Source organism: Argiope bruennichi, chromosome 5, assembly GCF_947563725.1.
Source record: "Argiope bruennichi chromosome 5, qqArgBrue1.1, whole genome shotgun sequence".
Lineage (NCBI taxonomy): Eukaryota > Metazoa > Arthropoda > Arachnida > Araneae > Araneidae > Argiope > Argiope bruennichi.
The window spans coordinates 124,577,673-124,590,805 of NC_079155.1; the positions used below are offsets into that span (position 1 = coordinate 124,577,673).

At 31.3% G+C, this 13,133-nt stretch overlaps 1 protein-coding gene across 1 annotated transcript in view; it reads left to right on the forward strand.

The window, feature by feature from the left end:
* Positions 1-1,798: 1,798 nt before the first annotated feature.
* The window catches only part of LOC129968401 (putative transporter svop-1), a 34,937-nt gene continuing 23,602 nt past the window's right edge, over positions 1,799-13,133 (forward strand). Inside the window, exons 1-4 of the mRNA XM_056082259.1 lie at positions 1,799-2,924; positions 6,311-6,399; positions 8,333-8,431; positions 10,159-10,230. Of these exons, the coding sequence (XP_055938234.1) occupies positions 1,799-2,924; positions 6,311-6,399; positions 8,333-8,431; positions 10,159-10,230 (1,386 nt within the window). The remainder of the gene's footprint in view (positions 2,925-6,310; positions 6,400-8,332; positions 8,432-10,158; positions 10,231-13,133) is intronic.

Here is a 13,133-nt window from a genome sequence, read left to right on the forward strand (position 1 = left end):
AAATAAGATAATTTTAATGCAAGTGGCAACAGCTTTGTAAGCATTGCAAAGTTGTTGTTGAAATATGGATATTTAATTCGTAATATTTTCGCAAATAAGCATTTGCATTTTTGTAAATATTAGCTTACAATATAAAAAAAAACATTCATTGATTATTCATTGCACAACATTAAAGGTAATAAATATTCAATATTATTTTTTAAAACCATTACAAATAAAAATATTATAGAAATTTTAATGTAGCAGAGAAATCCAGCCGGGATAAATAAAATGAAAAATTTATAGATTTTTTACTCTTGCTTATTTTGAAAGGTAATATTCAATTATTTAATATTATTACAATTTGTCATTTCATTTTTAATACAAATTTAAAACTGATTTTAAATAAAATACGTAATTTCAGGTGCGTTTCTTAAAATACATTTCTAAATAACAAACTTTTCTAGTAATATTTAAAAAGAAAAAAGCACCATATTTGGCTGTTAGTATTTGTCTATTAAACCAAACTAAATAAATAAATTAATTTTATTGCAGTCTAATCTTTATTATTACGTAATAAAATTAAGGTAAAAGTTTACAATTGGGTGCCCCTTGATTTTTTGGCGATTTTTTTTACGCCAAGACCCAATTCGGTAACCCAAAAGTAACGTCAATGAAAATAAAACTTTATGGAAACCAGAAGTAGTGCTTCATCCCTGAAATTTGTCGCCAATCGAAGAGGCACCCAAATCTACACTAGAATCAAAATTAGACTGCAATAAAAATATTACAATTATATATTATTTTAAATGTATATATATATATATATAATTTCAAGGTTTTATTTCCAGCCAAAAATTAACTTTTAAAAGCTCACAAAAATACTATGCGTTGTCAAAAATGTCATGAAAATTATGGAAAATCGAAACATCCCAAATATGTTATGAATTTTTCATTACACTTGCAAAAAAAATGAATGCTTCATTTTTTTAATTGTGTCCCCAATTTTAATAGTGGTATACATATTTTTTATTCGCATATAATAAGTGAAATAATTCGACAAAATCGGAGATCGAAAAAAAAAATTTTTTTTCATAAATACAAACATAGTAGGGTTGCGATGACTTTGTGGAATGTTTTGGCTTAGGTACCGAAGGGCTTGAACCCGATGTCATTGAAAATTCTACCGTTCTTTTTTTATGTGGACCCGGTGGAAGTTAAATTTAATATCAAATGTTAAACATCTTCCATCTAGTGAGGCAGGTAAGTTTCGAAATGGGAGTTCCTCTTGATCATGGTGATCTGAACACATTCAAAATAATGTGGCTTTTAAATTTATCGTCAATTTAGTAAACCAAACAAGCTGTAAAAATAGTTATTGTAATCCTATGCACAATATTATTTATCTAGTCATATATCTTGAATTCGCCTTTGGCGATTTTGGCTTTGTTGGCATTATTGGCAATGTGATGTGACGCAATAAAATAAATTTCAACCCGGAGTAGCAACCGCGCTGGTTCAAAACTTCACTTCAGTATTGCAACAAATACCTTCATATTTTTCATCCTGTAATTATTACCTGAATGATTATTTTATACCTGAAAGAGTTTTGCAAAAATTTATCGAGCCAATTAAAATTTAAAAGTCAAAATTTTGATTATGTAATTTAGCATTCTGATTTACATATTAACCTACACCCTCAAAAATTAGAGTTTCGCACTTCAATAAGTATTTGCAAAAACATTATTTTATTAAGTAACTCCAATCGAACTTATTTATTCCGAAATGTATCAGAACTATTTTTACAGACATTTCAAACATGCTTGGTTGTTTTAAAAAGAATAAAGAAGAAAAAGAAGATATAAAAAGTGCAGATAGGAAATCCGATCCTAACTCAGAAGAAGAAATTTCAGATGGCGGGAAAATTCCAAAAGTGACGTTTAGTGAACACATAACTTCAGATGATGAATCTATTTCGACCAAAAGTCGGGTTAAAGGAACTCAAGCAAAGCAATTACCTTCTGATGAAAGCTCCATGATGGAAACAGAGGAAGCAATAAAAAGAGAAGACACATCTGACCTAAAAGCGAAAAAAAGTGCAGTTGATAAAGCAAAGCGATTGATATCTGAAGTGAGCAAGAGAAATATTGTCGATTCTGAAGAAAAATTAGGCAAAGATCCCTCTGATTTTTCTAAAAGCTTCAAAGAGATTCCGAAAGTGGCAATCAGCAAACAAGTTGCCTTGGATGACAAGCCTGAAATGAGTAAAGAATTTATAGACGAAATTCAAGCGAAACAGTTGGTTTCTGACGTTTGGGAAGAGGCACTTAAAAAGTCAAAATCGGAAACCAATGTAGCGAAGAAGGAAGCTGCTTTTGATAAAGTAAAGAAAGTTATGTCTGCAACTATCATGATGAGAGGCGCAGATTATAAGACAAAGTTTGATTCTAAATCGAGCATTCAAGGAATTCCGGAAGTGACCGGAAGCAAACACGTTGCTTTGGACCACAAGCCAAAATTACGCAAAAAAATGGTAACTGAACAACAAGCAAAGCAATTTGTTTCTGACATCGATGAGAAAGCTACGGACGGTCAAGCTATAGAAAAGACATCTCAGACTGATTTGTCAGATCTAAAAAGAAAAGAAGTTGCGATTGATAAAGCAAAAAAGCTCATTTCTGCTGTCAGCAAAAGAGATGCTGCTTCCGAAGACGAAAAAATAAGCGAATTATCGTTAGAAGTCGATAAAGGAAATACCAGTAAAAAAGAATCCGCTATTAGTAAAGCCAAACTGTTACTTTCGGCAATAAGCCAGAAAGACATAACAAGTGATAAACAACTACTAAATACCGAAACAACTCCCAAGAGCGAAGAAGCGTACTTAGAAGATTCAGATATTCAAATATGTGAGTCGATAGAATCATTAAAGATAGACTTCGGAGGCGGTAAGTAGAAAGTTTTCTCTATTTTTTTTTCTTTTTTTTTTTTTAATACTTTTAACTGCATAACGAAAACCAATGGGAGCGGTGCCCACAAAACTTTCTCGCACATTCTGTAATAAAGTTTTATTCCAGAGAGTAACTTGCATGGCATTGTCGTACTAAAGTTACGAAATATTAACTTATGGCGTGAATTTATCATTTTTACGGAATCAATTTTTTGGTCCTTGGCTATTCATCTTAGCATAAGATTAATAGTTTCTGAATATCAAATTTGTGTTTTAAATGCATTTTTCCCAATAGATTGAAATCAAAATTTGGCATAAAACGAATTTACATGCTAAATTAGGTATATTTAAGTCATCGCGTTTTTGAGTTATTGCGTTAACATGCTTCTGAAAGTACAAACCGATAAACAGTCAACCCCTTATCTAAAAATTTGATAGGTGTTTGCACTATAAATATTAAATATGTTTACCTATATTTATGATGCTATTTCGGGTACTAAATCTGCTCAGCTATCCAATGCTGGCAGAATATTCGTAAGTTCTATTATTGAATCGACCGACAGGAATTTTCTTCACATGAATAGTTTGAAAAACAGCCTCATTTATGTCGATATGTTTTTTTTTGTGTGTGTGTGTGTGTCTCATCCGTTCAACACCACGAAAGTTGAAGTTTTCGTATTCTTTCGAAATAAAATACTTTTTTTTTTTAATGATTTTGTTGACTTGCGTTCTTCCGCAGTTAAATAATTAAGCTTTCTCCTCAATTTCCCATTCTCATATTGATGCATAACTTGAATGCGTTGCTCTTGATTTAGAGAAATGCGCTTCAACATCGTTGCAACTTAGATCTATGACCAATTAATGAAAGAAACGTGAATATCGTTTTTAATCCAAAATTATCGGAATCCACTATTATCCAAAAGGAAGCAAGATGTACAAATGATCTTTCTTAACCTGACTTTAAACCTTTCCGCTCATTGTTAGAAATAGGAAGTCGTTACATTTACCTGAAAAAATGAAAAGGGCGAACCCATGCTGTGGCCTTTTACAAGAAATTGTGTGGCCACTGATAGGAGTTATTTTAGCAATAGGTCTGTGGGCCGAAAAGTCCATGCCATGACGAATTGGTATATAAGAGGAATGACAGCTGTACAGGGGTGATTGTTCGAAGCAGTTTCACCGTACAATACTTTCTCAATACTTCTTATACAAAAAAGTAAAAAAATTGCTCGAACTATTAGTGTATATTAAATCTATTACAGGGTGCTTTATATCCTAATACCAATATTATAATATTTCACATCTTTAAACGAAACTTGTAGAAATTTTGTAATTATGACGCACTGAAGAAAAAAATTTTAAATTATCGATTGTTTTGTTTTTTTTTAAATTTTGTGCTTAAGTTAACAACATTTTATTTATATTTTGATTTTCATTGCCTTGTCCTTTTAAGAATAAAATTATGATGTCTATATCCCTGCATAATGTATTTTATTTCGAGTAAGTTTTCTACATTATCATATTCTCAGAATATTCGACAGCTTCATTTTGCTAAGTTTTGACGCTTTTCCTCTCTAAGTTCTGTGAAATTATGATTGTATATCTGAATGACTGCTTATGCATTTAAGAATCTACATTTATAAAGTATTTATGTGGAGCAAAAATCAGATTTAGTTTATTAATTATCACTTGATAACAGTTCGCCCGATCGGATTACTTACATACTTGCTTCAACGAAAAAATCTGAAGCAAATGGTAATTTTTTTGGATTTGGATGGTATGAAAGAACTCAGTGTACATCGGAATTTATGTTAAAAGTCTAAATCGGGGAATCTGAGTATTATGAACAAAAAACAAAAGTGTTGAAATATCGTTCATAAGAAGAACCTGTCAGAATGAATGAAATGGCGATATACACTGTAACGTATTGAGATCAAGTTTCGATTTATAGAAGTGCGCATAGTTAATGAATGAGTAAATAATTTTACTAACAGTATCAACATGAAAGTATTGCCCAGTTCCCAGTATGAGGTTTATGGTATCTTTGTTTTGAAATGATATAAAATAAGCACACTTGAGCAATAACGAGTTTCACTATTCCAGTTCAATTAAAAATCTCGAAGCTAATGTGAAGGAAGGAAAGACAAGTTTTGTCGGCCCGTTTGATCTTTGTGTTCATCCAAACACTACTTTTCCAAATACTTTTTTGTTTTACATTCTGAAACACTCTATACCCTTTAACAAAGGCATCTGGCCTTCATCTCTTGCGACAGGAGATACTCCCCCAAGAAATCACGCATCTACTGATCGCGCCGGTAAACAAAAAAAGTCTACAGACTACTAGTCCTGCTGGATCGGACCGCAGAGGCTCGTTTCGGTACACGGAATGAAATTTCTGAACTACAGGAGCATCGCCAGTTTTCGTCGCCTAATAATTTGGTCATTTTTATGTATATCTAATCACTCAAAATGTTCTATATTATTGCTCAAGTATAATTTAAAATACTGTGATAAAAATACTATGATATTTTTGTGATTAGATGTATTAATCAAAGTTAATTAACATGACTAAATTAATCGTATTAATGCTCGCCATCTTTGGCGATTGTTTTAATGCTATTAATGCTATTACCACCAGTTTTCATTTTTAAACATTTCAAAATTATATATCTTTGCTGTCTCAGATTTACATTTCTCTCTAACTAGTAATTTTAATTTTAAAAATTGAGGATTTAGTTTTTAATATTCGATGTTAAATTAATGTTAGAATTTTCCGCGAAATTCATCTTTTCATGCTTTCCGCAGTCTGTATATGAAATTAGTTTCACTTCATTCATTCGTTTTAGGCAAAGTTATTTTATGGCCCCCCTGTATTTTAAATTTACTTTTAATAAGAAATGTTTTTATAATTTCTTATTACTAGCAGAAATACACACTTATAAGGCGAGAGAGAACAAAGCACGCTTAGATCACAACGTGATCCAAAACGAATCACAATTTGATTTTTTTTTTTTTTGGAGGGGGGGGAGGTTAATGAGCGAAGCGAGCATGGAGAATTGATATAATAAAAAAAATCAAAAAGCACAATTATAAAATCTGGATGGATAAAATCTGGCAAGGGGATTTTACACCAAAACTTTAAATATCACTTAATTTTTAACCAAACCATCAGTGGGGAAAAGAGCCATTTTTTGTAGGTGATCGTAGGTAATCAAGCACGAACTGAATTCTAGGATGGATGGTCTGAGATAAATACCCGAATTCTTGTCTACAGTGATGAAACATTTTCTTTAGCTTCAAACCATTTGAAACAAAATGAGGAATGGATTGAAGAACTACTTTTTTTCCAACTGTGCAAATAAATATTTCTGAAATATTTTTTAGGAATCGATTACGACATTCAAGATATTGTGAATGAAGCTGGTTACGGAAAGTTCCAGAAGATATTATTCTTCCTTTGTGGAATAGCATGGGTAAGGATACTGAATAATTTTGATGGTAAACCGCCTACTGATTCACTTCTGTATTTCACCGTACGCACTGTTAATTTGTTGCAAATGGATATGACACTAAAATATTAAATTTTATTAAAATCATCCCCTTTTTTTAGAATGAATGCGAATGTCATCTAAAAGGATTAGGTTCAGAAATTAGGTCATGCAACCCTCTTATAACTAGAATGCCATAGTAATAGAATGCCATTTTATGCGAAGACCATTCCAATTTTTTTTTCATTATATTACACGCAAATCGCTTTTTTTTGACACCAAATTCCAAGAAAATTGTTTAGAACACTTTATTATAGGAGAATGTTTGCTATTATTTCATATATTATTTGAATACTTTGTTACAAGTGAATTAACTGTAAAAAAATGTTTTGAGAAAATATTTGCGAAATCATTACACGACAAAACACGGATTTGACACGGATTTGAGAAAAAATTATCACCATCTTATAATTTTTTGATAGCATTTTTTCAAACATTGTATTTATTTCCATCTTCTACCAACTTGTTGTTGTAAAAAAAATCAAAGTTAGGAAGGATTATATTCTTATAATGATTGATTTTTCAAATATATTGCTATGCGGTGTTTCGAAAATTCAAATGTCTAATTTTAAACTGTCACTCATAATCACAAGATATACACATCTTTATAAGTATAAAAGCACCTAAAAACATACATTTTTCTGCGAGCTAAGAATAAAATTTAAAAAAAAAAACATCTGTATCCCAAATACACATCTAATCTGCGACATAGAGTAATTATTATGACATAGTTTTTCAATAATATAAGAGGAAAGGAATTGTAATTTCGTTGAATTCAGTGGCAGCATGGTATCTGAGTTGTAGATACACCAAGAGCCCTGAGTGCAGAATCATTTAGTTGGATTTAATTTGGAAGAAATCCTTTAGTTGGATTTAAAATTGGAATATCACGACCCCTCTATACCTCGCCTGTGGAGTATTTTCATTTCAAAAGCCATTGTCATTGTGGAAACCGGTCACTTCTGGCATGGTGTGAACCAAAAGTATAATCTAACTCGAACTAATATCCTGTCCATTCAAATATATTATGGCATTAGAACTAAATATTCCTGTTTGAAGATTTTGAGGTAGAACTTGGGGTACTCTAATAAGACGTTTCTCTAAGGATTTGGGACACATATAATCATATGTATTACTAAAAAAACTAATTGATTTACTTTCGTAGATTTAACTTAAATCGGAATGAGCTCAGAATATCTTGCATTTAATATACAGTTTAAATATTCAAAAATTTGCCAATAAAGAAAATAGTGAAAATAGAATGGTAGATAAGAGTTTAAAGTTATATAAAGTGAATACCAAACACAAATTATTTGGTTTTATTAATACCATTCTCTACAACATCTATGCTCGGATTTTCCACATAAATGCATGCACGTACATCATCTACAAATATATATATTTTTTTCTTTCTGAAAAAAATTTAATTTTCTTCATCTTATTCAATTGCTCGTTACAAATATCCTTTTGTTGTTTGAATAGTGTTTAATAACAAGGTTGAGATTCACGTTTAACTCATCAGAAAGAACCTTCAAACCAACTCATTTGCTTGGCAGTTAGATCACTTTGATCTTGAATTTCTAAAGATGATTCCAAATCAATGTCTAAACAATGTGTTCCTGAGAAGCTGCATAAAAAAACTTCTATTAATTTATCTAATTGGTCATTTTATTGCAATTCAACTATCTAATTCGATTCATCGTATCTTTTGTATACAGTGCAACAGGAACAGCATTACTATCACCGCCTACTTGCGCATGCTCAGATGTTTTTGAATTTCCGAATTACCCTCGTACTTTTATTATATCTTATTTTTACCATATGTATAGTATTTGAAGAACTTGCCTCCTTTTCACAGATGATCGCCAACTACGAGTTGATGCTCATTACCATAATTGGCGACCTTGTAGCTTGTGAATGGACTGTCTATGGGTGGCAAAATGCATTTTTGACCTCGGTAGGTAGGCATCATTCCATTTGTCTTCTAAAAAGGATAAATTCTAGTCACTGATAAATAACATTCACTCGATTATTACGATAGATTAAAATTGTAGTCTTCTTAACACGTTCGTTGCAAAGGTCGTATTGATTAAACTACGAAATAATTGTCTTATATTCTAGTAAATTTTCATCTCAACTGACCATTTTTTTAACCCCTTAACTGTTTTATTTTCTTTACTCTCTAATAAGATGACACCTTCTATTTTGGGAATATTTTCTTATCTTAATTAAAATGGAAATGCATTGAATACTTGACTTATCCATGTATTTGAAGTAATTTTAATATTGAATTATAATCGTTATGAATGGTTTATTTTCTGCTTACAACTATCAAAATTCGATAAATCGATGCAGGTATGGCACTCGGGCAAAACAGTTAAGCGGTTAAATGTTTACAATAAAATCTGAGCAAGTTTGCCAAACGCCGTAGCGAATTTGTTAAGTGAAAACATCCTTTAACCCGTAACTGTAGACATGAATTTCCTCATGCCGCCAGAGACATAGTCAAAATGACTCCATTGTTATTTTCGTCGTTTGCTGTTATATAACCAACATTGGAATTTATTTTGAAAACACAATACATTTTGGAAATCATGTCATTACCAAAAATCTTAAAAATATTAATATTAAAAATGTTAAATGTTATAATATTAAAGGTTGGTAAAACATTATAAAAAAACTCAAACAATCTTTTGATGAGCCCTTACTTAGTTTAAATATTGTGATATGACACTAAGTTAATACCTATTTGAATTTAACAAATAAAACTGAAGAATACAATGCGGACTGCAATGCGAAATATGTAGAAATTAACTAGTGCGTTGTATATTTTTTCAATCAAAATTTAACTGTATTAACGTCCCGTTTTAAAGCAACACTAGGATTATTTTGGGACGGACCTCGTAATTTTGAATCGCTGTCAGATGATGATGACGGTACCTGGGCTTCCACCTCCCTCTCCAAGCTTCCAAGCCACACCATCGAGAGGCAGTTTGGCCGCGACGGATTAACGTCGTGCAGACCGGCTTACACGACGGTTCTTCGGTGGCATCGGGTCTGGAATTTGAAACCCTCCGGTTCCGAAGCCCAGGCCACCGTGGCCCCTGGTCTTGAAATACAGTGAAGCCTCAAAAGGCGTGTTGCTATTCATAATGTGTCACGATATAGCATTTATAGAACATCGTTTACTGAAAAGCAACTACCAATCACATACTTTAAAAAATTGAATTGACTTTCTTATACAAATGCTATTTTATTAACTTTTAATAACATGGGCTTTAATAACATATATAATATGAAAATATTATTTATTACTGAGTACCTTCGTAAAAAAGGTATTTTCTTTTCTCGTTATCCCATATTTTCCATTACCCCACATCGATATTTCTCTTTCATTTCGCATAATAAAATTCTACTGTCATTGAAAAAGCAATCTTTCGGATATGGAGAAGTTTAAATTCATCAAAATTTGTTCGTCCAATTTTTTGAGGATTACAATACTTTCTATAATACAAAAATAAAATTATAAAATATAGAAAAGGTTCAAATGATTTAGAAAGCGACTGGCAACAGAAAATTACAACCGTCAGCGTTTGTATTCATATTATTTCTATAAATGAATATGTTAAATATCTAGCGCAAATATTTAAATCTTGTTGACAATTCATGATCGTATTTCTTTAGGCCGTGTTCATCGGTGCCTTTATAGGGGCACTCGCTTTTGGAATGTTAGCGGATATTTTTGGAAGGAAGAGGGTGAGTAAAGTTTAGTTTTAATTTTCCATCTATATTAAATTGTTTTGCAATCAAGCCTACATACAGCAGAATGCAAAACAATAAACAATTGAATGACTGAAAATGATTTAAAGAATATTTTGAAACAAACTTTCAATAAAAATACTGTTCTAGAAAAACAGAATTTTTAAAAATAATTTTTATATTTTGAGATCAGTCATTTCTAAAACCTACTAACAGGAGTACCACAAAAATTCAAAATTTAAGAATTTTGCTGATTAGCAAGTTCTAAAAATGTTAAAATAGTATACTAACGCCATTGATAGCACGCATTTGTAGAAAATATCAAAACTGTAGAAGATCAAGAAATGTGCCTATTATTTTATTTTTAAATGCATAAAGCAAATAAGATCGTTTAAAAAGAGAAATCAACAGATTCCGAACAAAATAAGTTTAAACAATTTTTCTTCTTGTACTTTTGGAAATATCTGTGTGACTAAGATAGTAATGATTTAACAATTTTTTCTTCTACAGGTAAAAAAAAAAAAAAAAAAAAATTAAGAAAGCTTTTATTTCCCTAAATATTCAGCTCTAACATATACTTCAAATACAAATTATTATATAAAGTGGGCCATTGTATAAAAATACATAGGTTCCAATAGAGATTCATTGCAAAATGTTAAAAATAAATTATACGTTTTCTATAGAGTAAATGCATCAGCTCGCAATATGTTTCTGTTACATTCATTTATACATACTTAAAGTTCTACATTTCCATTCATAAAATTTTCTGAGACGTGCTTATTTTTAATTTAAAGGAACTCATTCCAAATTTTGATAAAAGCATTTATTTTAAAAATGCATATGTATTCAATACGAAATATCTGTCATATGTAAATATTTTGTCTTACTAGTACATCATCCAAACATTATAGCTTCAAAGAAGCTTGTTAATCATGCATAATGATACTCACTTTGATTGCACATTTGAGAAGAAAAGAAGGGAATTGAAAATGGAAAAACTGCATCTTTAAGACGCATCAGAGCAATGTTGTTGTGACGAGGAAGAAAATAAAATTATTTCCTTGCACTTGTGGGCCTTCTAAAAAGTACCATATTCCAATAGCAAAGAACACTGTGCTATATGTATATGCTAACGATTTATGTCGTAAGTAATCGTGATGCATTTGTAGATGAATACAAACTACGTTTTCTGATTTCCCGGCACCTTTCTAGGAAGTGCGTTTACAGAGCGTTGTAGCGATTACAAACTATAGAAAAGAAATTAACATGTCGACTTATTTTTCAAATTATCGTCATGCTAGTGCATGAACAGCGAGTCCAGAGCTCACTATTCTGAAACTAACATTGTAGAGAATAATTTAACTTGGATAAATAACGTAGAATAATTTAACTGCATCCATACAATATTCGTGGAGTCCATGAATTGATACAATTTTAATTACACTATCGATGTTTAGAATTCAGCAGTTGGATCCTACCTCAGGTAAAATTAAATACTTCTTTCGGAGAAATGCAATTTGGATTGACAAATGTTGCTTTAAAAGTTATAAGAAATTAATCTTCAAAAAATATCGCTTTTGTGTTGTTACTTATGGCACTTTACAAGCCCGTTGGCATTTATCTGTCAGTGATTTAAGTCGAGTGAGCGTCTCTTGTGTTTTCAGTAGCGCCAACTAGGGCCAAGAGAACGACTTAGCTACTTCATTCGCCACATTCGCTTGCATGACCCCTTTTTACAGGGGGGCATATTCTCGCACATCACAGATAGAACATAGAAGAACGCCAATGCCAGAACCGGGATTCGACCCCGGGAAGTCCAGATCACGAGGAAGACGCGCTACCCCTATCCCAGGACGCCGGCAATAGCTCTTTTAGAAGTGTAAAAATCATTTCTTTGTACAGAAAGTTCATTATGGAAGACAATTTTCATTAAAATACAATGCTCCGTTTAATAAAAAAAACTCCTTGGTTGATTCTTTTTTTTTTTTTTTTTTTTTTTTTTACAACAGTATGCTGAATGGTAACCAATATATTCAGTTGGTTTTGAATGGCCAAACTTGTCTGAGCTAAGTTTTGGAAAACACGCTTTGTTGAGTTTGCCGGCAAATTCCAAAAGCCTGTCTTTAAGTTAAAAGTGATGAATTCAATCGCATATGCGCAAGTATTTTTTTAATGCAACTTTGTATAGGTATTGAAGGTCTCATTTTGAATAAGTTTTTAAGCACTTCAATTAATGTATTATCTTATCATTTTTAAAGTTTAATAAATGTTAATACACAAATTGAAGAGGTACAGTAAAATTGAGAGTTCACGCAACTTGGAGTTATGATTAGGTAAAAGACCCATACAGAATGTGATCAATGAAGGTAGTAGATATTGAAGTGCTTCATTGCTTGAAGAGAAACTTGAAGATTGGTTCTGTTAAAGTTACGCAGATCAATATAAAAATGTAATTTGGAAATTTAGATAGTGGGCTACCAACACGGATGATGCCGCAGTCACTTAACCAACTTTCGAAATCCAGTGATGTAATTTTAAAGCATGTTACTAATAAAGCTAAATTTCTAATCGTAAATATCTAAATCTCTTGATCCAAAATTGAAGCATTAAAATTTTTCTGCCTCGTCTGATTAAAATACTGGTAGTAATTGTGTAATAAAGTCTAGTTGTAAAGTTTTTTTTAGATTCAAAATTCTTAAATTAATAAAATTGGAAATATAATAATACTAACCATATTTTTACACCCATACCATGTTATTATTAAACATTTATAATCCTTCGATGTATTTGTTGGATTGTGTACGGCTTCTTTCAAGTGGTGTGGGAATGCTTGTAGCAGTATTAATTCTATTAATGGCCCAAATAGAACTGTCTATGTTGCCTAAGCCTGATTTTGTTTG